We start from the raw sequence: 25,690 nt of genomic DNA, 5'->3' as shown, positions 1-25,690 counted from the left end.
TGTTGGGATTACAGGCGTGAGCCACCGTGCCTGGGCCTGCTTGCTTATTTTTAAAACTTTAATCAGACTTAATTTCCAGGTGGTTGACTAAATAATTATTCATAAATTTCCTGCTGGTGAATTACTTAGCTGTCGGAAAGATTACATTTGTCTGACCAGACTGAAGCCAGTTTCTCCTACAGATGATGATAAGTAACTCTCAAAAACTCTTACACCTTACAATTTCCACTTGTGTGATTTACGTTTAGCTGTTTATTATAAACACTGGTTTATAATAAAAAATCAGATTGGTTCCAAACTGTAAAACACAACATTTGCACAAAGATTAATAAAATACTTGAAACTCTATTAGCTAACAAGTAGAATCCTAGATTTTGTAATTTAAAATTAAGTAAATTAAGTTTGAATATTCTTTTCGTCATTTAACAATCTCAGAAGCATATTTTTTTTTTGCTGTTGCTAAAAGCACAATAAAATAAAGCCGTCATTTTTTGGAACTAAACAATGTTCTACCAGCTTAACTAATATTCACTAAATCCCTCCAAATCAAATCAATTTTTCATCATAGGACTTGAAACATACACATTATAATACTGCTTTAATATTATAGAAATAGATATTTTTCAGGTAAGCACACATTTCCAAAGAACACCTAAGTGACACTGGTCACTAGGAAGCTATCAAAAATCTTACAAGCAGTGCCACTGTAGGGTTCCTAAAAATAACAAATAAAAAAATCTTATAAGCAGGATGAAAATTATGAGTTTAATTACAAAGTTGTATTAGATAGAAGGTAATAAGTATTGGCATTGTTCAGAAGTTATTGTAAAGAGCTCAAAGAGGAATAGACAATGTTTATGTTTACACTTATATTTTTATAAATAATAAAAATTAAATCGATGAGGCTAGACTGGCTTCAATATGCTATAATGTTAATGTTAATGTTTATTTTTTATTTTATTTTACTTATTTATTTATTTTTTAGACAGAGTCTCACTCTGTCGCCAGGCCGGAGTGCAGTGGTGTGATCTCGGCTCACTGCAACCTCCACCTCCCGTGTTCAAGTGATTCTCCTGCCTCAGCCGCCCGAGTAGCTGGGACTACAGGCACACACCACTATAATGTGTAATAAGCTATTCACCTTCACACTCACTTCTAAAATATATTGAAAGCAACCTAAAAATAAGAAAAATTAACATTTTATGTATTCACAGTAGCCAATGATTGTACTCCATATTATCAGAAATGTGATCAACTTCCCTAAACTAAAATTTTAAAATTAGCTAAATATTTTATAGCCCAGTATTCCATAACAACTGCAAAAGATTGTTAGAATTATGCTAATTATGCAATAGTGATAAATACTACCACCAAATCAATGCTTGTGTCCAAATAGCAAAAGGAAACATTTACCTGCATAGTTTACTTAAGGAAAGCTAGGAAGGAACACTGAATTTCTTTTCTTAATGTAGATAAATTGTTTTTCTGTACCTCAGCTACATGAAGAGGGGTTGAGTGGCAGTTATCAAGACGCACTCCCTGGAAATAAGTTGCAGTTATTTCAGTGTATTTTTTCATGTGTGCCCAGAGATAAGGACAGTCCTCTGGTTTATTCCCATAGCGTAATTTAACACTGTCTCCCCAGCAAATAAGTTCTCTCCTTAGGTAAACTTCTGAACCTGTTCAGAAAAGAGATTGCTTTCAATGGTTCAAGAAATAAAATGAAAACAACTACTTCAAGGAAACGCTGGTTTTTAAATTGCTTTGATCATTTCTGCCACAAATGATATATTGGTTAAATTATATCTAAAGTGGTATGAGATAATGTTTTAAAAAATTAATAATTATTTCTCATAGCTATTCTGAAAAAACTCTAGCTTACAGTCTCTTCTAAAAATTTGTCCTCAATTTCAAAAACCCAAGTCATTTCATAAGAGAAAACAGAAATGTTAATATCATAGGCCTTTTAAAACCATAGTTCTACCAAAAACATTTAAAACTCCATCTCCACCCTCCTACTTATTATCGGCAAGAGGTTGTATTAGATCCATGGCATACAGCAGAATGGCTTGATTTCGTTTAGAATGGCTAGAACAAAGAGGGCAGAGATACTTACACTCAAATTTATACTCTTAAAAAAAAGCATTAAGACTTCTGAATAAATTTTAATGTCACTAATATAGACCCCAAGTTTTGAAATGTTAAAAAATAAATATATCAATGGGCTCCTGCAACATTCTTCCTGGTAATGAAATAGCTATAGAAACACAAGACACCAAGAGTGAGGGGGGACCTAAAACCATTAGGTTCTAGTTTAATTGCCACTGAAATTCTTAATACCTCTGGCCAATGAGTGAAAATATCTCTTATGGCAATGTAATTGTAATAGCAGTGGTTTCAAACTTGTTTGTAAAAATGCAATATTTTGTCCAAATAAAAGCTTATGTAGACCCACAATATAGAAAACAGATATATAAAAGTTATTCTGTTTGAGAAGATAAAAGGTAGGAAGGCAAAGGAGAGGACAGAAGACGAACTTCTTTTTTTGTTGGCTCCATGTTTTCTTTCTCAAATTGTATGTACCTCTGGTACCTTTATGGTGAAATAATTTAAAAACCAATAGACTAATGGGGAAGAAAATCAATAAAGCAGATTTTATTTTGACCTTGCCATGAACTATTCTTTCCCTATCCATAGAGAAGTTAAAAATTACATACCCGGTTCAGCAAAGTTTCGAAGAGGATCATCTCCCATTACCCATCCATTGTGTGCCATCAGAAAACAAGCTTTATTTGGGAGATGAATCATAGATTCTTCCATGGAGAAGTCCGTCTCTTCAAATGGGAAAGTAAAATACCTATGAAAATATAATTAAATATTAAATCCATACAAAGAAACTCCTTGGAGAGAATATAAATTTGCAACATTAAAACTAAACTTCTTTTCTAATGAATAGAATAAGTTTGATGCTATTTATAGGAAAAAAACTTCAATATAGGTCAAAAATCTTCATTAGGCTTTTTGAGTAAATCTAGCAGGATGTGAGAAATAGGGAGTTAACACAACAGCATATCTGGCTAACAGTTTAAATAATTTTTAAAACTTCATAAAATTATTTTTAAAAATCATTGAGGCGGCTGGGCATGGTGGCTCACGCCTGCAATCCTAGAACTTTGGGAGGCCGAGGCAGGGGGATTACATGAGGTCAGGAGTTTGAGACCAGCCTGGCCAACATGGGGAAACCCGTCTCTACTAAAACTACAAAAATTAGCTGGGCATGGTGGCGCACCTCTGTAGTCCTGGCTACTTGGGAGGCTGAGGCAGGAGAATTGCTTGAACCCGGGAGTCGGAGGTTGCAGTGAGCTGAGATCGTGCCACTGCACTCCAGCCTGGGTGACAGAACGAGACTCCATCCCAAATAAAAAAATAAATACATAATTGAGGCATTGATGTTACTTTGCAAAGATATTTTTTAAAAAGACTCTAAAGATACACAAAGGCTTTTACTGCACTCTAGTTGCCCAACCTATGCTTCATGTCACTTACAAAGTAAGGAGCCAGATGCTTGCTTAATTTGATTAATATTGAATTTATTACTAAGTATGCAGTCCTCCAGAAACATTAAATAATAACTATAAATTGGTTCACACGGATGAGTTTCTCTAACAAAATATTTGCCTAACAAAATTAGTTAATATTAAGCCTATGTCCAAATCGAAACTTCTATTTCAATTTAAGAAATGTACTAAACTCACATGTTAAAGAAAACATTTAGGTTAATTTCAAAAGTTAAATACAATTTTCAATTTTCAACCATCAATAAGAAAAAAAAAACAAAAATGCAACACCTGGTAACTAAAGGATGCTTTCTAGTGACAGGTCCTAGTTTTGGACCATGGCCAGCCAGTCGTTCATAAAACACATTTCCCAAAAGGCAATTAACTGCCTGAAAAACATTAAATTGTGTTAGATCATCATCATTGTCAAGACAACAAAAAAAATAGTAGTAAGATACAAGGAAAGGCAGCAGTTCAAAAATAAGTAAAACCTGTTCCTGATGATAGTTAATGAGTCGATGCTTCTCTGAATTTAATTCCTCAATTCTCTTACGAAACCAATTACAGCATTCTTCAATTGCTGCTGGCCCATTGCTAGAGCAGATGGAGAAATGCAGATACAGTATTTAATGGCTTTACAGATTCTACATTTAAAAACTTTCTAACAAAGGTCACAGAAACCTTAAATATATTCATCAGGATTTCAATTATGGCTGATGATGTTTTCCAATTGTAAAAATGTTTATATACACATAGAAACATGGCCCACACACAGAAAAAGTGGGAAAATGTCATGTGCTGAAATAGAATTACAGTGAATTACTTTCATTTTCTATTAAGCGTTTTTAATAAGAAGTATGAAAATCATACTAGCCATAAAGGTTCGTAAGTAATATTATTATTTCACAGAAAAAAACACATTACATACTCATGTGGTATGAAAGTCGTTAGTGCAATGTTCATATCTACAGTACAGCCAAACCGTCTGTATTCAGGATCTTGAATAATCGTAAGATGCTGGTTTGGATCAGACTTGGTTACTCGCCTATTTTCTAAAAGAAAGAAAAGATGATACCCTAAATGCAAATATCAAAGAGATTATAACTGTCACTATTTTCTGATTTTTGGCCTGTAATTTTTTCACTGAAAATAAAACAAATATTTATTTCACAAGTATCCTCCTACCTCCTCCCCTTCTCATCTTGCTGTGTGCACATGCGCGCGCGCACACACACACACACACACAACACACGAGCGATGTGGGGCAGAAAGAAACAGACAGAGACAAAAATAAAAGAAAGACACGCGTGAACCCGGGAGGCGGAGCTTGCAGTGAGCCGAGATCGCGCCACTGCACTCTAGCCTGGGCGACAGAGCGAGACTCCGTCTCAACAAAAAAAAAAAAAAAAAAAAAAAAAAAAAAAAAGAAAGACACAAGGATTCCTATCAATTCAATCTCAGCCCCACTTTTCTGCCTACATCAGCATTCACTTATTCTATTCTATTCTTTTTTTATTTTTATTTATATATATATTTTTATTACACTTTAAGTTCTAGGGTACATGTGCACAACTTGCAGGTTTGTTATATATGTATACATGTACTTTTTTTTTTTTAAGCACTTTAAGGACTTTAGTGGAACCCGTTTTCCTCCCAGGTGCTACCAAATATTCTAACCTCAGGAGTTATTTTTCAAGATTGCTTTCAAAGTTTGCTTCCTAAAGTCTTATTAACAACCTGACTTTCTTTGAATTCTCTAAAAGAAGCACACAGGTTTAATACTTTTTTTCCCTTTTCATCAACCATATTCCTTAGATAATAACTTAAAAATTAAAAAGGAAATAAATGATTTTGGGGGAAATTTTCACTCTTTTTCTGGAACTTGTTTGTAATAAAATTAAGAACTGGTACAGGATTGCCTCCATTGAATTTGATTTTATATTAACTAATTAATTTGTGTCTGGCTTATTCTAAAGAGACTTTGAAATGACTTATAAAAACACGAACAAAAAAACATAAAATAATGGGTTTCCATAGTGTAGTGGTTATTCACGTTAGCCTCACAAAACAGCATAAAATACAAATCGATTCTTGAAATCCAGTTTCTAAGGTTCATCTGGAAGAGTAAATATATGAAAACCACCGCCGGGCATGGTGGCTTGCACCTGTAATCCCAGCATTTTGGGAGGCTGAGGCGGGCGGATCACCTGAGGTCAAGAGATCGAGACCAGCCTGACCAACACGGAGAAACCCCAACTCTACTAAAAATACAGAATTAGCTGGGTGTGGTGGCACATGCCTGTAATCCCAGCTACTCAGGAGGCTGAGGCAGGAGAATCGCTTGAACCCAGGAAGCGGAAGTTGTAGTGAGCGGAGATCATGCCACTGCACTTCAGCCTAGGCAGTAAGAGTGAAACTCTGTCTCAAAAAAAAAAAAAAAAAAAAGAACACTGCCATGCCATCAGTATAAACTAATAATCTTTAGTATTGATAGAATAAAAGAGATGGATCAGATGAAGAGCACAGATAACAGATGTATATTTTGTATATTACCATACACTATGAAGTATTATGGTGGTACTTCAAATCAGTATAAAAGGATGGATTTTTCAACTCAATATAATTTTAAAAATACAAATCAAGTTAAATATCTTCTTTATATAATATACAAAAATAAATTTCAGGTATATTAAATATTCAAATGTAAAAATACAAATTAGAAGAAAAGAGAATGTTGATGGAAGGTCTTTTCTAAGCATGATATAAAATTGGAAGCCATCAGAGATTGAAAAGTTTGACTACATTGAAAAAAATGTCACCATAAACAAGAGTTAAAAGATCAAGAGCATACTAGGAGGATATATTTGAGGCCTGTGTAATAATCAATAATGTCAATATAAAAAAAAGAGACAACTCAATAGAAAAATGAGAAGAAACATTAACAGGCAGTTAATGGAAGAAATATAAATAGCTAATCAAGGTGTAAAAATATACTTCATTAATAAGCAAAGAAATGTAACTTAAAAGGCTGGGCGTGGTGGCTCACGCCTGTAATCCCAGCACTTTGGGAGGCAGGGGCAGGCGGATCACGAGGTCAAGAGATCGAGACCATCCTGGCCAACATGGTGAAACCCCGTCTCTACTAAAAATACAAAAATTAGCTGGGTGTGGTGGTGCATGCCTGTAGTTTCAGCTACTTGGGAGGCTGAGGCAGGACAATCACTTGAACCTGGGAGGCGGAGGTTGCAGTGAGCCAAGATCACACCACTGCACTCTAGCCTGGTGACAGAGTGAGACTCAGTCTCAAAAAAAAAAAAAAGAAATGTAAATTAAAATACGGTATGTTTTGCCTAATTGACAAACATGATGAAGGTTAATGATATCTAATGTTAGTGATAATATTAAGTTGGTATAACTTGCTGTGAAAATAAATTTATTATATTTGAAATCTGTATACCCTTTGACTCAATAATTCCATGTTTAACAATTTATCCTTCAGATTGACTCACATAAGCAAGTAAACATAAGGTGTACAGGGGTGTATTTTCTGCAGTACAGCTTATGAGACTGGAATTTTATCCAGGGAAAGGACTTTGTTCTGTTTACCACTGAATCCTTATGTCTAGCACACAGTAGTAGGTGGTTCAATGAATACGCATTGAATGAATGAATGAAAAATGAAAAAAACTGGAAACAACCTATCAAAAAGGCTAAATAAATTCAAGTACTTTAAAAATAGCATATTGTTATACAGAGGTTAAAAGAAATAATGAGCTATAAATAAATTCATATCGTCAACTAAAAGAACAAGTTGTTGACAGTTTATGTTCTTGTCTTATTTGCATGTGTAAAAAATAAAAATAATAAACTTATGTACATACCATATATCGAATTATATAAATTATATATAAAATTGAATTTTTTTTCAAAAAGAGTCTTAAATACAGGAAACAATATGTAGTAGCTGAGATGTGGGTTTTGGGAGAGAAGAGGTCATACATTCTATTTTCTTACACATTTAAACTATTGGGCTTTTTCTCTTTACAATGAGCACATATTATTTCATGTAAATAATACAGCTTATTGGGGGAAGGGAAGACAGAGGCCCTTTAGTAAAATAAAACAGGAAGAAAAGTTAATATTAAAAATCCCTGTATTAAGGTGTTACACAATTGCAAAAGTTGATGCATGAAGGTGACTGAGTATCCTAGAGCTCAAGCCATATTGACTTCTACTTCAAAGGCACTATTTCTAAGTCCTACTCTAGTTCTGTTTTCTGCACGAGAAAAAAAGTCTTTAAGATCTTCCCCAAATCCTCACTGCTAGGTTGTCCTATATGAAATGCAGATAGACTCTTAATAATCCTTTCTAATTTGTCTCCTACAAACCCTACTTTCTCATTTCACCTATTTTTTCCTACCCTATTTTGTTGGGGGCACATTAACTTCTTTTTTTTTTTTTTTGAAACGGAGTCTCACTCTGTCGCCCAGGCTGGAGTGCAGTGGCACGATCTCAGCTCACTGCAAGCTCCGCCTCCCGGGTTCACGCCATTCTCCTGCCTCAGCCTCCCGCGTAGCTGGGACTACAGGCGCCCGCCATCATGCCCGGCTAATTTTTTGTATTTTTAGTAGAGACGGGGTTTCACCATGTTAGCCAGGATGGTCTCGATCTCCTGACCTTGTGATCCGCCCACCTCGGCCTCCTAAAGTGCTGGGATTACAGGCTTGAGCTACCGCGCCCGGCCTACATTAACTTCTTGATTGGTTATGTCCTTAACAGAAGACTCACTTTGTTACCTTTTGTTATCTCGCCAATATCTGGCTTCAGTATCACTAGTGGTTAGGTGGCCTTAATAGTGGGCAAAATCAGCTGGGAGCCCCTCTACGTCAGTTAAGATTCTTACTATAGACATACAGGAGACTATCACATCTCTCAATTTCAAAACCTATTTCAAGCCTTTCTCAGCTGAAATAACCTGTTCTACCTACTTCCCATTCATACATTTAACAACTATATACTGGGTTCCACAATATTCTGAGCACTCTATGGAACTAACAGTAAGATACAGTACCCAGGGGAAATAATTGTGTTATGTATTATTATGACGTGCCCTTTAGATGTTTCTGCTAACTCTCAGCTTACAGAATCACAGTTTTATAATATCAACAGTAACAAAAATATCATACAATGACATTTAATAATGACGTTACCCAAAAGAGAGTTTTCCCTTTATAATATTAAATTTCTTAAAATCGATAGGAACATTCTAGTATATATTCTTTACCTTGTGTAAGAAGTCTTCCAAATTGCTCAACCGCTTTGTTGACATCTACTTGGAAAAATTCCCAGAGTTTAAGCTTTGGAAAAATATCCTCCCAAATTATTTTTCGGATGGACTGAAAAATGTCAATAGTTAAAAAATACATATATACATATATTTATTTAAAATCATTTAACCAAATACTGTTTATCATATTAAAATACAGGTTCTAAGTAATTTTCAACCATATATTTAATGTGTACTTTAGAAATTTTTTATGTTTTAGTGTGATACTCCTCTGTACATACTGACATTCATATGGTGATCATTTTCAATCAAAGCAGGTATTCCCTTTTCTTTGTATTTCCCTTCTGCAACATCACAGGAGAAACGCCAAAGTGCTCTGTCTAAGACCCAGGCAGGTTTTAAGTGTGGAGAATTCACAAGATTATAGGCACATTCTGGATGTTCCTGGATCCATTTACTATTAGCAGCTGAAGGAAAAAGGAGACACAAAGGAGTATCTCATAATTAAATTGAAACTGTATCTATGTTAAGTTTAGAGGTGAAATAAAATATAAACATCTACCACTCATTTTTTTCTATATTGGACATCAATTTTACAATGATGCCGGGCGCGGTGGCTCACGCTTGTAATCCCAGCATTTGGGAGGCCGAGGCAGGCGGATCACGAGGTCAGGAGATCGAGACCACGGTGAAACCCCGTCTCTACTAAAAATACAAAAAATTAGCCGGGCGTGGTGGCGGGCGCCTGTAGTCCCAGCTACTCGGAGAGGCTGAGGCAGGAGAATGGCGTGAACCCGGGAGGCGGAGCTTGCAGTGAGCCGAGATCGCGCCACTGCACTCCAGCCTGGGCGACAGAGCGAGACTCTGTCTCAAAAAAAAAAAAAAAAAAAAAATTTTACAATGATACTGTTATAGGAAAAATTTTTTCTTTGGTTATGGTATCCTATCATTTGCTTCACCATACTTTTTTTTTTTTTCTAACTTTAATTCTGCTTAGAAAATCCGATGAAACAAAAAGCAACTCTCTCATAGGTAACACTTTTGTATGCCTAATTCTAAAGCGTTAATGAAATATGTTGTTTTGATAAGTTGGATAAAAGCGAGGTTGAGAAAGTGCTAAAAGAAATATGCTCAAGGAATACGAATGTAGCTTATAGTTCAGAATCAGAATCAGGAGTTTGGCAAAGTATTCCAAATATTTACAACACTGAAGATAATTTGTTTTGGCCAGGCATGGTGGCTCAACCCCAGCACTTTGTGGGAGTAGAGGTAGGATAGCCTGCAGGAGTTCAAGACCAGCTTGGGCAACACAGTGAAACCTTGTATCTATTTATTTAAAAAAAGATAATTTGTTTTAATTTTAAAATAAATGAATGAAAGTTACATGGAATTTGTTTGATCTTTAAAATGTACTAATTATCCCTGAATTCATATTGAAGAGCATGAGTGATTAATGCATATAAAATAAAAAGTAGTAACAATTACTGAATATTTACCATACCAGAAATTGTTCTAAGCAGTTAAATATGCTAATTTATTATTCCTCACTTCCTACCACACAAATTAGGACATACTGTTATGTTCCCTTAACAAAAGAGGAACCGAAGCACAGAGAGTTAAGTAACTCAGCCCAAGTCATACAGTCAGGAATTAACTTGGCCAAGTCCCTCTTCAGAATATGCAATCTTAACCACATTGCTCTGCTGCTGAAATGAATTGTTTGTGCTTCATTTACTCAGCTGAGCATCCTTATATAATTTTAGAATCATTATTATTTCCAGTTTCAGTCATTTATTAAGTCATTTATTTACTTAGTATTTATTCATACCCATAATAAACACTCAGATGAAGAGAGGCTATGTAAGGAGCAGAGAAGTTGTAATAAAAGTTAAATTGGTAATTCTCAAAACTTGCATCAAGCAGTTCCTCCGAGATTCATCAACACAATCGCTGAAATTCAAGGTATTTTTCAAAAAGACAAAATGTAGTAATAACTTTAATAGGATTTTCACTTATAAAGAATAAATATTGGGGCTAGGTAGAGTAGCTCACACCTATCATCTCAGCACTTTGGGAGGCCGAGGAGGGAGTATCACTTGAGCCCAGGAGCTGGAGACAGCCTGGGCAACACAGTGAGACCTCACCTCTACAAATTTTTTTAAAAATTAGCTGAGCATGGTGGCATATGCCTAAAGTCCCAGCTACTCAGGAGGTTACGGTGGGAGGGCTGCTTGAGCCCAATAAGTGGAGGTTGCAGTGAACTGAGATTGTGCCACTGCACTACAGCCTGGGTGACAGAATGAGACCCTGTCTCAAAAAAAAAAAAAAAAAAAAAAGAATAAATACCAATGCTGCCCTCATTCATCCATTTATTTTTGAGACAGGGTCTTTCTCCGTCACCCAGGAGTGCAGGAGTGCAGTGGTGCAATCATAGCTCACTGCAGCCTTGAACTCTAGAGCTCAAGTGATCCTCCTGCCTCAGCCTCCCAAGTAGTCAGGACGACACGTGTATGCCAACACGCACAGCTAATTTAAATTTTTCTTTTTTTTTGAGACAGAGTCTTGCTTTGTCACCCAGGCTGGAGTATAGTGGCATGGTCTCGGCTCACTGTAACCTCCACCTCCTGGGTTCAAGTGATTCTCCTGCCTCAGCCCTTGGAGTAGCTGGGATTACAGGCGCCCACCACCATGCCTGGCTAATTTTTGTATTTTTAGTAGAGATGGGGTTTCACCATGATGCCCAGGCTGGTCTCGAACTCCTGACCTCAGGTGACCCATCCGCCACGGCCTCCCAAAGTGCTGGGATTACAGGTGTGAGCCACTCCACCCATCCCCAATTTTTAAAATAGCAAAATCCTAAAACTGTTGCTTTTTTCAATATTTTGAAACAAAAATCAACTGTAAAATGAAAGAATTCTAAACGATAGGTAGTGAAAATATTTTTTTCTAATTCTACATGAAAGAAGAGTCAAACTCCAAACTATGTTTTAACACACATCAACATTAAAAAATAATATAGACTTCTGGAGTGATACAGTAAGAAACTCAACAAACACTGTCCCTAGCAAAACAATTTAACTGGTGAAAATAATTTTAAAAACAATCATTTAGTCCCTGGAAATTATCCTAGGGCATTCAGCATAAGGAGAAACATTTATTTAAGGTAAGAACAGCAAGAGTCTTGGCATTTGAACCAAGACCTTTTCCAGGGCAGTTGGGTTCCCAGTGTTCTTGGCCTGCTACTTGTGGGAAAGGATGTCAGCTCTGCAAGTAGGGGCTGGGTGGAGAAAGGGAGATTTTTCTCCACCTGCCTACTTGGAATAGAACTTCTGCAACACGGCCTGGCGCGGTGGCTCAAGCTTTGGGAAGCCAAGGTGGGGTGGATCACCTGAGGTCAGGAGTTTGAGACGAACCTGGCCAATATGGCAGGACTCCATCTCTACTAAAAATATAAAAATTAGCCAGGCATGGTGGCTCATACCTGTAATCCCAACTACTCGGGAGGCTGAGGCACAAGAATCGCTTGAACCCGGGAGGTGGAGGCTGCAGTGAGCCGAGACTGCGCCATTGCACTCCAGCCTGGGCAACAGAAGGAGACTCCGTTTCAAAAAAAAAAAAAAGAGGAAAAAAAAAAAGAACTTCTGCAAGACAGGGCCGGCAGGGAGAATTAAAAACACTCATAGACTGCGCCTCTTAGCATGAAACTATAACCCCAGGCTGGGAGTTGGGAGGACAGAATGTCTCCCTCTTGGCCACACCTACCAGGAGTGAAGCACCTGTGATACAGCTTCCATAACAGAGGCATTTGTGTAAGATAACGGAGCAGGTCTTGGCTCAATCACCAAGGACTCTTGTTCTCACTAAGATGTAGATTTTCATATGTTTCTCCATATGCTAAATATCCGTAAGACAATTTCCAGGGGATTTAAGTGATTGTCTTAAAATAATTTTCACCAGTTAGGGTTGTTTCACTGTGTAAAGAGTGTGTGAAGCCTTCATATAACCATTCTGGAGGTTGAATTCTGCTGGATAATACTTTTTTAAAAGAAAACTAGCCGAGCATGGTGGCTCACGCCTGTAATCCCAGCACTTTGGGAGGCCGAGGTGGGCGGATCACTTGAGGTCGGGAGTTCAAGAACAGCCTGACCAACATGAAGAAACCCTGTCTCTACTAAAAATACAAAAATTAGCCGGGCGTGTTGGCGCATGCCTGTAATCCTGTAATCCCAGCTACTTGGGAGGCTGAGGCAGGAGAATCACTTGAACCTGGGAGGCGGAGGTTGCGGTGAGCCGAGATCGCGCCATTGCACTCCAGCCTGGGCAATAAGAGTGAAACTCCGTCTCAAAAAATAAATAAATAAATAAAAGAAAGAAAGAAAGAAAGAAAACTTGTTTCACAGAAAGGATATTACAATTTGCAACACTTTTCAAGTAAGGCTGTGGCAAGGTTTACTTCTTTTACATTGCACAGAATCTCTCAAATGTCTCAGAAATATAGTCTGTGGTAGAGACTGCTGCTGTACTCAATTTTATCCTCTTTTTCTTTCTTTAGTAATAAAATTCCCAAGGTTCAACTTTACACATAGCTGACAAACTCAAGACTACACTGCAGGTCTCCTTTAAGGTAGGTATGGCAAGAGACAAATTCCTGTGACGCAATGTGAACACAGTAATATATATCATATCACACCCAGAAAGACATGCCTGCCCTTTCCCCATTTCCACTGGGGAGAATGTGGTAGCAGGAGCTGGAATAGCCATATCTGACTAAGAATTTGAAGCAAAGTGTTGGAGACTGCAGAGCAACATGAGAGAAACTAGTTCCCTATCACCACTGAACTACCATTCTAGTCCAGGAACGCCTATCTAATCTTTTGTAAGAAATAAATACAATTTTAGCCTTTAGTCCCTATGTTTTTCTGTTATAGCTCTTAAGCCATATCCTAACTCATACAATTTATAACTCATAAAATGCCATTATGTGGTTTGATAAATTTGATTTCAATAATATAGATCTCAAAGTGATTATCAAGACTGTCAAATTTTCCTTTAAATATAACTTTTTACATTATTTTGTAAGAGATGGAGTCTCATTATGTTGCATCAGATGCAAGATACTTATATATTGACTTAATCCTCAATTAACAATGTTTTCTTTGAAAGGAAAAATATTAATTTTTTAAATGGAAGGACACCTAATCATCATTTGTGTTTTTAAAATGTATGTTAGCCCCTTTCCTTTCCCTTTCTTTCTTCCCTTCTCCTGTTGGTCTGTGTATGTGGGTGTGTGTATAAATTCTCATCAAAATTAATGAAGGTAGTCAATGAAGCTCATACCAGTATGATTGTAGACAACATCAGTAATACAAATAACATTCCATTCCTTTTTTAATTTTTCCACTAGCTGTCCAACATCATTCCAGGTACACTTTCTATTAGGTCTTGAAAAGTCAGGATTTAATTCTAACTGATTGGCAAGGGAATAGCATGACCTAGATAGTCCAAGAGTCTGCAGTGGGGTAAAATGAATCATGTTGTAGCCTGCAAAGCAAATAAAGGAAAGACCACTGTAAAAACAAACAAACAAAACCAGCCTAAAATGAAGAAAATATAAATTTAAACTTTCTTAAGTAATTATAAATAGCAAGGCAAGCATGCTGCTGGAAAAGAGGTCAAACACTTGGGTTCAAATCCTAACTGTACCACAAGAGACTTTAAGCAAGTTTATTTAAATCTTTCAAGATATGTGTCCTCATATACAAGACAGAGATAATGAGATAATATTTGAAAAAATTCACACACACTGCCTAATTATTAGAAAATTTATATACTTACATGTAGTAAATTTATCCTCTACGAGTATATCAACATGTCTTTCTACTACTTTTAATGTTCCATAGTACTTGTATTCTGTTTTAGTTATGTCAGTGAACTTCTCATTCCTTTCTTCATATATTATCCAACTTAAAAGCAGAAAATTAATATTCAGATCAGGTGCAGTGGTTTGCACCTGTAATCCCAGCACTTCGGGAGGCCAAGGCAAGAGGACTGCTTGAGCCCAGAAGTTCAAGACCAGCCTAGGCAACACAGTGAGACTTTTGTCTCTACAAAAAATAGATCAGGCCACTGCACTCCAGCCTGGCAGTCTGGGTGACAGAGTGAGACACTGTCTTAAAAAAAAAATATATATATATATATATATATACATATATATAAGGCTGGGCATGGTGGTTCATGCCTGTAATCCCAGCACTTTGGGAAGCTGATGTGGGCATATCACTTGAGGTCAGGAGTTCGAGACCAGCCTGGGCAACATGGTTAAACCCCATCTCTACTAAAAATACAAAAATTAGCCAGGTGTGGTGGTGCATGCCTGTAATCCCAGCTACTAGGGAGGATGCAACACATGAATTGCTTGAACCCAGGAGGCTGCAATGAGCTGAGATTGCACCACTGCACTCTGGCCTGGGTGACAGAGTGAGACCCTGTCTCAAAAAAAAAAAAACAGAAAGAAAAGAAAAAATTAATATTGCCCTTTGTTTAAGAGTAAAATCCAACTTAAGTTTCATTTTGCTCTTGGTATTTATGGTAGCACATGTCTTCTACACAAAAGATGGTTAACCAATGTTTGTTGAATTAAAATGATACATAATGATAATACATTTTCCTTCACTTTTCAATAGCTTATTTCTGACTTTCATATGGTAAAGTCTTAGAAATGATAATTGTTTCATTATGGAGTTCCTTCACTTCTTATGCTGAACCACAAAATTTGCCATTTTTATAGGTTAAAAACGGTTAAGTATCAAAAATGTAATATGGGCCAGGCGCAGCGGCTCACACCTATAATCCCAGCACTTTGGGAGGCCGAGGGTGGCGGATCACGAGGTCAGAAGTTTGAGACCAGCCTAGCCAACATGGTGAAACCCCGTCTCTACTAAAAATACAAAAATTAGCTAGGCGTGGTGGTGGGTGCCTATAATCCCAGTTACTCAGGAGGCTGAGGCAGGAAAATCGTTTCAGCCCGGGAGGTGGAGGTTGCAGTGAGCTGAGATCGCACCATTGCAGCCTAGGTGACAGGGTGATACTCTGTCTCAAAAAAAAAAAAAAAATTTTTTTAATATGGTTCTATCTACTTATATTACTAAATATAATAAGAAACAAAATTAAACAAGAGGCAAAAAGATATGGTTTGGATTTGTGTCCCTGCCCAAATCTCATTTCAAATTGTAATCCCCAATGTTGGAGGAGGGGCCTGGTGAGAGGTGATTGATCACGGAGGTGGATTTCCCCCTTGTTCTCATGATAGTGAGTTTTCACGAGATCTGGTTGTTTAAAAGCATGTAGCACCTCCCACTTTGTTCTCTTCCTCCTTCTCTGGCCATGTAAGACATGCCTGCTTCCGCTTTGCCTTCTGCCATGACTGTAAGTTTCTTGAGGCCTCCCCAGCAATGCTTCCTGTACAGCCTGCAGAACTGTGAGTCAAACCTCTTTTCTTTATAAATTACCCAGTCTCAGGTAGTTCTTTATTGCAATGAAAGAATGGACTAATACACAAAACTTTTGAAATCTATATCACAGAGGATAATTACATTTATTTTTTTAAATAAGAAAAAGAAAGCAAGCTGACATTACCTGATTCTTTTGCAACCCTAAGTCTGCTTTCCCATTCATCAAAAGGTCCCAAACACTTAGCTAAAAATGTCTGAAGAGTAACACAGTCCAAGGGTAGCACATGATTATCAGCACCAACACGTAAAATGGGGTCCACAACTATGTAACCTCCACCACTTTTCTCATTTCTAAGGGAAAAAACAAAACAAAAACTTTTCAGTCAGTGATAGAAAAAAAATCCTCATATAATATAGTCTGACTCTAACTAAAAGGTTAATTGTCCCAAATAAAATATATTTATTTCTAAGCACATAAAATCATTTTCAAAGTTGCAACAAAACTTAATGGAAAAGATACTTTCACCCTTTCACAATCTACATAATTACATGTATAATACACAAAATATCCAAGAATGTTGGTTTAATGAAAAATAAGTATACTAAAACCTATCAGTAATAACAAGGGCATGCAAATAAACAGCAACCTATAATCATGTTGCATGAAATTACTACATTTTAAGATATTACTTAAAATACATTTACATGATACTTTAGCTCTGCAATGGGCCATACAATTACCTCCTAGAAATGAAAGAATACTCTATTTGCATCTCAAGGAAGCACTGTAAAACTTGCACTGCCATGGTTCATACAGTAACATTTACAAGTTAGGTGACTTCAAATTACAGAATAAATTAACTTTTTTTCTCACAAACAAAACACCTGACTTACCCTTGAAGGAAATAATACTGAAATGAACCGGATTGTTGCAGATTAAGTTTACAGTATTTATCAGAATCATCTTCTCTTTCTGTTGGATTTTCCCAATCCAGAGAACGGAATTTTTCTCTATTAAATGTTTCTCCAGGAAATGGGTAATTTGTATACACGGTAACTGCTTTTCCCTGTAAAGTTGGGCCTAATCGGAACTGTAGTTCATACCCTAAGTAAAAAGCACATTTTAATAAACTCATTGTAGGACTTCAATTACCACATTGAAAAATAGATGTTTTATTTAAAGTATTAAAAAAACCTTGATTTTCAATTATGTTTAAAATAACTCCACAAACCTAATGCTGTTTTGGCACTACTTTGTATTCCAATTTAGCTGAATTTCATATTTTAGCAAGTATAGTAAACATCATAGAGCTGTCTGCTCTGTAATGTCTCTTTCTCCTTCCCCTGGAAACGCATTCCTATTCACATAGCAACTCTGGGATGTGCAAATTCTTATACAACCCCATTTACCATGATCCCCCATCCTCACCCCTGAATTAAGTACCCAATGGCGGGCATCTGAGGAGAGACCTTCTCTAGTATTTTTCTAACTGCAACAGAGAAAGCTAGTTTCTCTATGGTGTCAGAAAGTATGTGATAGTCTGTAAAACTTGGGCGCTACCATGGGATTATTATCTCACCATACCGAAAAAGCTAGTCTTCACTGACAGAAGTCAACCTCTATAGAGGCAGAATTCAGGATTCTAACAGGAGTTCTGAAGACAACTGAACCCGACTGATAATCTGCTCAGGTCCAGTGATGTGCTAATAAAGATTTAGCAACTGACAAGGGTGGTGGGAACCTCTGACTTGGAGTGTTTGCTGACTTTCTGGTGGAAATAATCCCGACATGGGCAATCTTAAGCTACCAACACGACAACATTGAACGTGGAAGTGGGAAGGGATGTGCACAATCAGCTCTTGTGAGCCAGCAAAAGCACCTCCAACACACTACTGCCTATATCCCTATGCTTCATGGTTTAGTTACTAAAGCTGTCTTGTAATCCTGAGAGCCAATGCATTTCTACTTTTGCCCAAGTTAGGTTATTTTTAAAAAAACATACCTTAGACTTGTGCATTGTGTTACAAATATTTTGCCATAAGAGAAAACAAATAAGCACATTACAGTTAAAACTGTACTGTGAAAGAAACATTTTGGTTGGTTTAAAGCAGACTTTAAACCTTCTTTATAATTATTAGAATATGAAAATACTGACTATGGTCAAGTCTATTAGAAATATAATACATATAAATTTTAAACATGAATATAATTTTCAATTAATAATGGGCAATAATAACTGATGAGGCAGGAAAGTTTAGTTCCACTGAGTAAAATCTTTAATATCTAAGGAATTTCTTTGAGAGGAAAAAAACTAATATTTACCTATTTAATATATATTATTTATAATTTATAATCCTTGATTTATTAAACATCCAACAAAGTAATAAAAGAGGATACACTAACAGGGATATTTTCTGTGAACAAAAGATTTCAGTAAAAGACACTAAGAGAATGCTGTATAGTGAAACTAAGAATTTCTTCTCTAAGCAACTAAAGGTACTTTTTCTACAATACAATTTAGCATTAATATATTAAGAATGTTTATATTTTTTGAACTAGGAATTTTATATAGATTTTTTGAGAAAAGTATCAGTGATGTAAACAGAGATTATGTATAAGGATATTTATCACAGCCTCATTTGTTGAAATTAAATAAACAGACAACAACCTAAATATCTAATGATTGGCAATGATTAAATAAATTATGGTAAATCTACAAGCTGGCATATTATAAAGTCATTATAAATCATGTTATCAAAAGATATTTGGCCAGGCACAGTAGCTCACACCTGTAATCCCAACACTCTGGGAGGCCGAGGTGGGAGGATCACCTGAGGTCAGAAGTTTGAGACCAGCCTGACCAACATGGTGAAACCCCATCTCTACTAAATGCAAATAGCTGGGTGTGGTGGTGTGCACCTGTAATCCCAACTACTCAGGAGGCTGGGGCAGGAGAATTGCTTCAATCCAGGAGGCAGAGGTTGCAGTGAGCTAGGATCGCACCACTGCACTCCAGCATGGGTGACAGAGCAAGACTCCATTAAAAAAAAAATTAATAACCACTTTTAATTTATTCTATTTTGTTACATTGTACACATTTATGTAGAGCTTTTAAAATATCTTCTGGAAAAAAGTATGGCTGAAACATGGCAGTAGGCAGGGAGGTAGAGTACATACACCATAATACTACTACAAATAGGGGAAAAAGGGAGGCCACAAAATTGTTTAGATAGTATAATCCTAATTTTAAAAAAACACAGAAAAAATGCTTTTTATACATTTGCATAATTTTCTAATTAGGGAAATCATTTTAAAATTAGAGCTACAATTATGAAGGGATAGACTAAGAAATAATTACAGAAAGAATTAAAACATGAAGTAAAATACTTAGTGACTGAGAAGCATAAACATTTACATCTCACAAAAATGACTAAATTTATCATTAGGAGAAATAGTGTCATTTTGAACAAGTACAAATAGCAGAGATTAGCTGTCTGGGTATATGTGTACAACCTGTCCCCTGTTAAGTTTATACAAATACTGTTTTTATAATTACACAAGGATTCAGAGAACTTGCAGAGCAAAGGTTAAAACTCATCTAAAATCTCCAAAACAGTATTTGGATCAGTGCTCTACCTTCAGGAAAAAACCCCAATAATTCCCAAACTAAGTCATTATTTATATAATATATATGTACGATGTTCTAATAGATTATGTAAATTATAAAACACAAAATTTAACTTAATGGGATAAGATTTAAATGAAATAAATAATACTTAAATAATACATTTTATTTATTAGCGGGTAGAAAAAACCTTTTAGCTCTCACTACAAATTAATATTGATAATATCTCTCAGTGAAAACAATGTAACTAAATAAATTTCATTATTTTAAAAAGTCTTGGTTTTAATATTTTGTAATAAAGTGATTCAAAGATTTCAAGTTCTATTTATTTTGGGTAAAATCATATAATGATGGAAGAAGCATTTCTAAAAATATATATTCAAAATGCTTTCACTATAGCAAGGGTTGGCAAAGTGTATCCAGCCCAATCCGCATTTCTGTAAATGAAGTTTTACTGGAACACAGCCACATCCATTCATGTATGTTTACCTATGGCTGCTTTCCTGCTACAATGGGAGTCGAGTCGCTGCAATAGGGAGTGCACTGCCTGAAAAGCTGCAAAGATCTGCGATCTGAACTTTTGCAGGAAAACACGTGCGAAACTCTGCCCCAAGCATCAATTTCCTTCAAAAAAGCACTTAACTTTCTCACTCATGTTTACATCAGAGAGTTAAGTTTTTGTTTTTTCTGAAAATATTTTCTAAGTATCATACTATCTAACGCTACTTGTTATTTCTGAAAAGGACAAACCTCAAACACTTTCTAACTCATCTTTTAAGTTTGATCACCTCTGTGAGGTAAAAGAACTATTCTTGGTTACTCTACCTCTCCTTACAAAGTAATAGAGAGACTCTGTTATTTAAGATAATATAACCTGTAAAGCTACTTAACCTAGCTTAAGTCAAAGTGCAATTCATGGCAACATACTGCAAACAAATGAGGGTGTGATTGTCAACCCCTTCCAGACCTACAACCTCTACGTTTTCTTCTGAGTATGCCTTTTTTGTTTATAACTTATCTGACATACAAACTGAGAGCATAATTCATATATTAACATAATTCAATGTTGCTAACATATAACAGACTTAAAAAACTAAAATAGGTAGAGAGAAAAGAAAAGAAAGGGAAGAAGGAAGGAAGGAGGGAGGGAGGGAGGGAGGAAGGAAGGAAGAAAGGAAGGTTGGTTATATTTTCTTTCTGTAGCCCAATAGATATATCAGTGCATACCCCGAGGGATACATAGCCACTCTGTAGACCTCTAATGCAAATCACTGAAACTAAAATTTTTATATACAGTAAATGAAACATCAGAGAGCCCAGAGTAGGTCATATTCCATGACTCAGTTTGCTAAAATTAGCTGAGGTCATAGCAGTACATGGTGTGGCTATCTTATTCCTCATACTAACGCTAGGATACTTAACTTGCATTAGCCATGTCTCTCTTGTAGGCAACTAGCATAATGAGTGATTAAACTATTATTGTAAATAATATGTTCTATCTTTTCCCCTCCACTCAATTTATAGAAACTCAATCTTCTAATCAAAGAACCTTTATGTCTAAATATTTTCTTTAAAAAATAGTAAAAATTATAAATTTCATCAACCTATTTAAAATATGGAAGAATTTCAGATTTGGGAAGTACTTATTTTGTTCATTATTCTTTTTTTTTTTTGAGACCAAGTCTCGCTCTGTTGCCCAGGCTGGAGTACAGTGGTGTGATCTTGGCTCACTGCAACCTCTGCCTCCTGGGTTCAAGTGATTCTCCTGCCTTAGCCTCCTGAATAACTGGGACTACAGGTGCATGTCACCACATCCGGCTAATTTTTGTATTTTTGGTAGAGATGGGGCTTCACTATGTTGGCCAGGTTGGTCTTGAACTCCTGATCTCAGGTCAACTACCCACCTCAGCCTCACAAAGTGCCGGGATTACAGGAGTAAGCCACCGTGCTCGGCCTGATTTTGTTCATTATTCTACCACTAAATGAGATAGGAAATAAGCGAAAAAGCTATGATTTGTCTAGAAAAGATCATTATTTAGTCTTGTACTTGTTGAACTGGAAGAATCTATAGAAATATCAGTCTTAAAAACGAGGAGGAATTCCTTCTTGTAGAAAAGAGAGAAGGAAAGAAATATGAGGGCTTTGGTGACCAATTAAATATGAAACAGCCAAAAACTGCCAGAGTTTTTCTTCACATTTGATTGGTTACCAAGTCCTCTGAACTTGAAAATAACTCATACTTTGTCCTCTCTTTTTCTTTTCTTTCTTTTTTTTTTTTTGAGTTGGAGTCTCGCTCTGTTGCCCAGGCTAGAGTGCAGTGGCACGATCTCGGCTTACTGAAACCTCCACCTCCTGGATTCAAGCAATTCTCCTGCCTCAGCCTCCCAAGTAGCTGGGATTACAGGCACCTGCCACCACACCTGGCTAATTTTTGTATTTTTAGGAGAGACAGGGTTTCACCATATTGGCCAGGCAGGTCTCAAACTCCTGAACTCAGGTGATCTGCCTGCCTTGGCCTCCCAAAGTGCCAAGATTACAGGTGTGAGCCACCGCGCCTGGCCTTGTCCTCTCTTTTTCAACTCAGACGGTTCAATCCTTTTCTTTAATCAGATGTGTTTTTAAAATAGCCTTCTCAGTGCTTCATCTCCAATGTCCCTTCTCTACCACTCATCTTTCACATTTCAAATTATCTTCTAAAATAAAATGATCACACCATTACTGCAAAAAAAGGTGGCATATTCTCATCTATAATATTTGGATATATTTACTGGTTTTAACCAGAGTTATAAAGTCAACCACATCATTCTTTTTTCATAAATCCTTCAATTTCCCTTTTCAAACAGGTTAGCTTTTACAATTTTTGCTAGTTTTAACTAGAGTTTTAGTAATCAATCAGCAGTACACTGCACTAGGTTTGTAAGGCTGTCCCTATCCTCGCAGATTTTATTTTATTTTTTATTTTTTTTTAAGATAGAGTTTTGCTCTTGTTGCCCAGACTGGAATGCAATGGTGTGATCTCAGCTCACTGCAACCTCTGCATCCCAGGTTCAAGCGACTCTCCTGCCTCAGCCTCCCAAGTAGCTGGGATTATAGGCATGCGCCACCACACTCGGCTAATTTTTGTATTTTTAGTAGAGAAGGGGTTTCAACATGTTGATCAGGCTGGATGGTCTCGAAATCCTGACCTCGGGTGACCCACCTGCCTCGGCCTCCCAAAGTGCTGGGATTATAGGCGTAAGCCACCGTGCTCGGCCCTTTATTTTTGTTTTTTAAAGACAGGGTCTCACTCTGTCACCCAGACTGGAGTGAAATGGTGGGATCATAGCTCACTACAGCCTTTAACTCCTGGGCTCAAGAGATCCTCCCGCCTCACTCTCCTAGGTAGCTGGGGACCACAGGCAAGCACCATCATGACCAGCTAATTTTGTTTCTTTTTTTGTAGAGATAAAGCCTTACTATGTTGTCCAGGCTGATCATGAACTCCTGGCCTCAAGTGGTCCTCCAGCCTCAGCCTCCCAAAGCACTGAGATTACATTGTGAGTCACCTGCCCTCATCAATTCTCACAGATGTTAAACCCTAGTCTGACACTGTAAGACTAACAAGCTTTTAGACACTGCTTCATTATTCGACACTTAATAGTTCTGTGCTCATTGTGTAACTGTAAATCAAACGAAGCAGACAGTGAAAAATTAGGCAAAGACTTCACAAAGGAGGTGATATTCTAGCTGAAAGTTGAAACTTAGGCAACACATAGACTGACAGTAAATGGGATTTAACAGATATAAAGGAATCTGCTGGGAGTACGGGTATAAGGACAGGCATGAGAAAAACTGCTGAGAAGGGAATTAACAGGAATGACTTGGGCAACTGTAAAGATCTATGACATTAATGACGGAGAATAATGAGATACAATTTGGGCTAAGGAAGGTGTAGTCTCATTACAGAATGCCTTGGAAGTCAGAGAGAGGTATTTAAATTTGATTTTATACATATCACTTAATAAAAAAGGGAAGAGATTGTATAAGATTATTCTGGCATCTATATTCAGCCATACAGAATAGACAGGCAATCAGAGATATTTGGAAAGAAATTGCAAGCTTAAAAAGAGACTGCAGGAAAACAGAAGAAATCATCAAAAAATATAAGGTTTCTACCCTGGGAACTATAAAAATGGAGATGTCACGAAATAAACAGGGAAGCTGAGAAATAAAGAAGGATTGAGAATGGGGAGGGGATATTTCTGGACATGCTAGATTTAAGCATATCCAAGTTGAGCTATCCTAATACTATTCTATTGCATAATATCAGGTTGAAGCCAAGGTCCAGGGTGAGAATACATGGAGTGATTGATATCAATGCCTTATATTTATTTAGGGCTTTATCACTAAAAATTCATGTATTATTACTTTTGAGTCTCAAAACCTAGAAAGGTAGAAGAACAGAAATTACCACTTTCATGTCACCAATAAAGAAATTAATGCTCATGGCTGGGCGCGGTGGCTCACGCCTGTAATCCCAGCACTTTGGGAGGCCGAGGCGGGCGGATCACGAGGTCAGGAGATCGAGACCATCCTGGCTAACACGGTGAAACCCCGTCTCTACTAAAAATACAAAAAATTAGCCGGGCGAGGTGGTGGGCGCCTGTAGTCCCAGCTACGGAGGAGGCTGAGGCAGGAGAATGGCGTGAACCCCGGGGGGCGGAGCCTACAGTGAGCCGAGATCATGCCACTGCACTCCAGGCTGGGTGAAAGTGCGAGACTCCGTCTCAAAAAAAAAAAAAAAAAGAAATTAATGCTCAGAATTGGGGCCACGTCCGGTGGCTTATGCTTGTAATCCCAGTACTTTGAGAGGCCAAAGAGAGAGGGTTGCTTGAGTCCAGGAGTTCAAAATCAACCTGGGCAACATAGTGAGACCCAGTTTCTACAATCAAAAAAAAAAAAAAAAAAAGGCCGGGCGCGGTGGCTCACGCTTGTAATCCCAGCACTTTGGGAGGCCGAGGTGGGCAGATCACGAGGTCAGGAGATCGAGACCACGGTGAAACCCGGTCTCTACTAAAAATACAAAAAAATTAGCCGGGCGTGGTGGCGGGCGCCTGTAGTCCCAGCTACTCGGAGAGGCTGAGGCAGGAGAATGGCGTGAACCCGGGAGGCGGAGCTTGCAGTGAGCCGAGATCGGGCCACTGCACTCCAGCCTGGGTGACAGAGCAAGTCTCCGTCTCAAAAAAAAAAAAAAAATTAGCGGGGCATAGTCATGCATGCCTGTAGTCCCAGCTACTTGGGAGGCTGAGGCAGGAGAATTGCTTAAGCCCAGGAAGTCGAGGCCGCACTGAGCCATGATCATGCCACAGCACTCAGCTTGGGCAACAGAGTAAGACTCTGTCTCAGAAAAAGAGAAAAGGAAAAAAAAAAAAAAAAAGAAATGAATGCTCAGAATTAATGTAACTTGCCCCAAGTCAGCTTGTCAGCAGCAGAGCCAGGAGAATTCTGGCTCTAGATCTACCCTTGTCATCAAACGCCGAAAGTTTCCAAGAAGAAAGCTCAAGGCCTTTCCTCCAAAAGTAGTCATCAGCACAGAGGCAACAGTTGAGGCCATGAGACTGTAACTAATTCTTTGAAGGAGAACAGAAAAAGAAAGAATTCCTAGCAGATGCCCATAATTAATTAAAAAGTGAAGGGAAGAGAGCCCAGTAAGAGACACCAAGTTGACAAGAATATGCGACAGGGTAGGGGGAAAAAGAAATCAAAACTAGAGAAGTGCAGACTCAGGAA

At 37.3% G+C, this 25,690-nt stretch overlaps 1 protein-coding gene across 5 annotated transcripts in view; it reads right to left on the bottom strand.

Moving 5' to 3' along the window:
• The window catches only part of AGL (amylo-alpha-1, 6-glucosidase, 4-alpha-glucanotransferase), a 73,362-nt gene that overhangs the window by 45,284 nt on the left and 2,388 nt on the right, over positions 1-25,690 (bottom strand). For 3 of the 5 annotated variants that reach the window (XR_010117493.1, XM_063625580.1, XM_063625582.1), the window contains exons 3-12: positions 17,190-17,400; positions 16,480-16,646; positions 14,182-14,385; positions 9,130-9,311; positions 8,842-8,953; positions 4,486-4,609; positions 4,049-4,151; positions 3,849-3,946; positions 2,718-2,857; positions 1,492-1,679 (exon numbers count right to left, since the gene is read on the bottom strand). Coding sequence is in view for 4 of the 5 variants with exons in the window: in XM_063625580.1 (XP_063481650.1) it covers positions 1,492-1,679; positions 2,718-2,857; positions 3,849-3,946; positions 4,049-4,151; positions 4,486-4,609; positions 8,842-8,953; positions 9,130-9,311; positions 14,182-14,385; positions 16,480-16,646; positions 17,190-17,400 (1,529 nt within the window). In the remaining variant the exon portion in view is untranslated. Of the gene's footprint in view, positions 1-1,491; positions 1,680-2,717; positions 2,858-3,848; positions 3,947-4,048; positions 4,152-4,485; positions 4,610-8,841; positions 8,954-9,129; positions 9,312-14,181; positions 14,386-16,479; positions 16,647-17,189; positions 17,401-24,385; positions 24,423-25,690 lie in introns of those variants that run through there. The other 2 variants (XM_063625581.1, XM_063625583.1) reach the window with 2 other exon arrangements.

This window comes from Symphalangus syndactylus, chromosome 12 (genome assembly GCF_028878055.3).
Source record: "Symphalangus syndactylus isolate Jambi chromosome 12, NHGRI_mSymSyn1-v2.1_pri, whole genome shotgun sequence".
Taxonomy (NCBI): domain Eukaryota; kingdom Metazoa; phylum Chordata; class Mammalia; order Primates; family Hylobatidae; genus Symphalangus; species Symphalangus syndactylus.
This window is presented reverse-complemented; position numbering and strand designations above follow the sequence as displayed.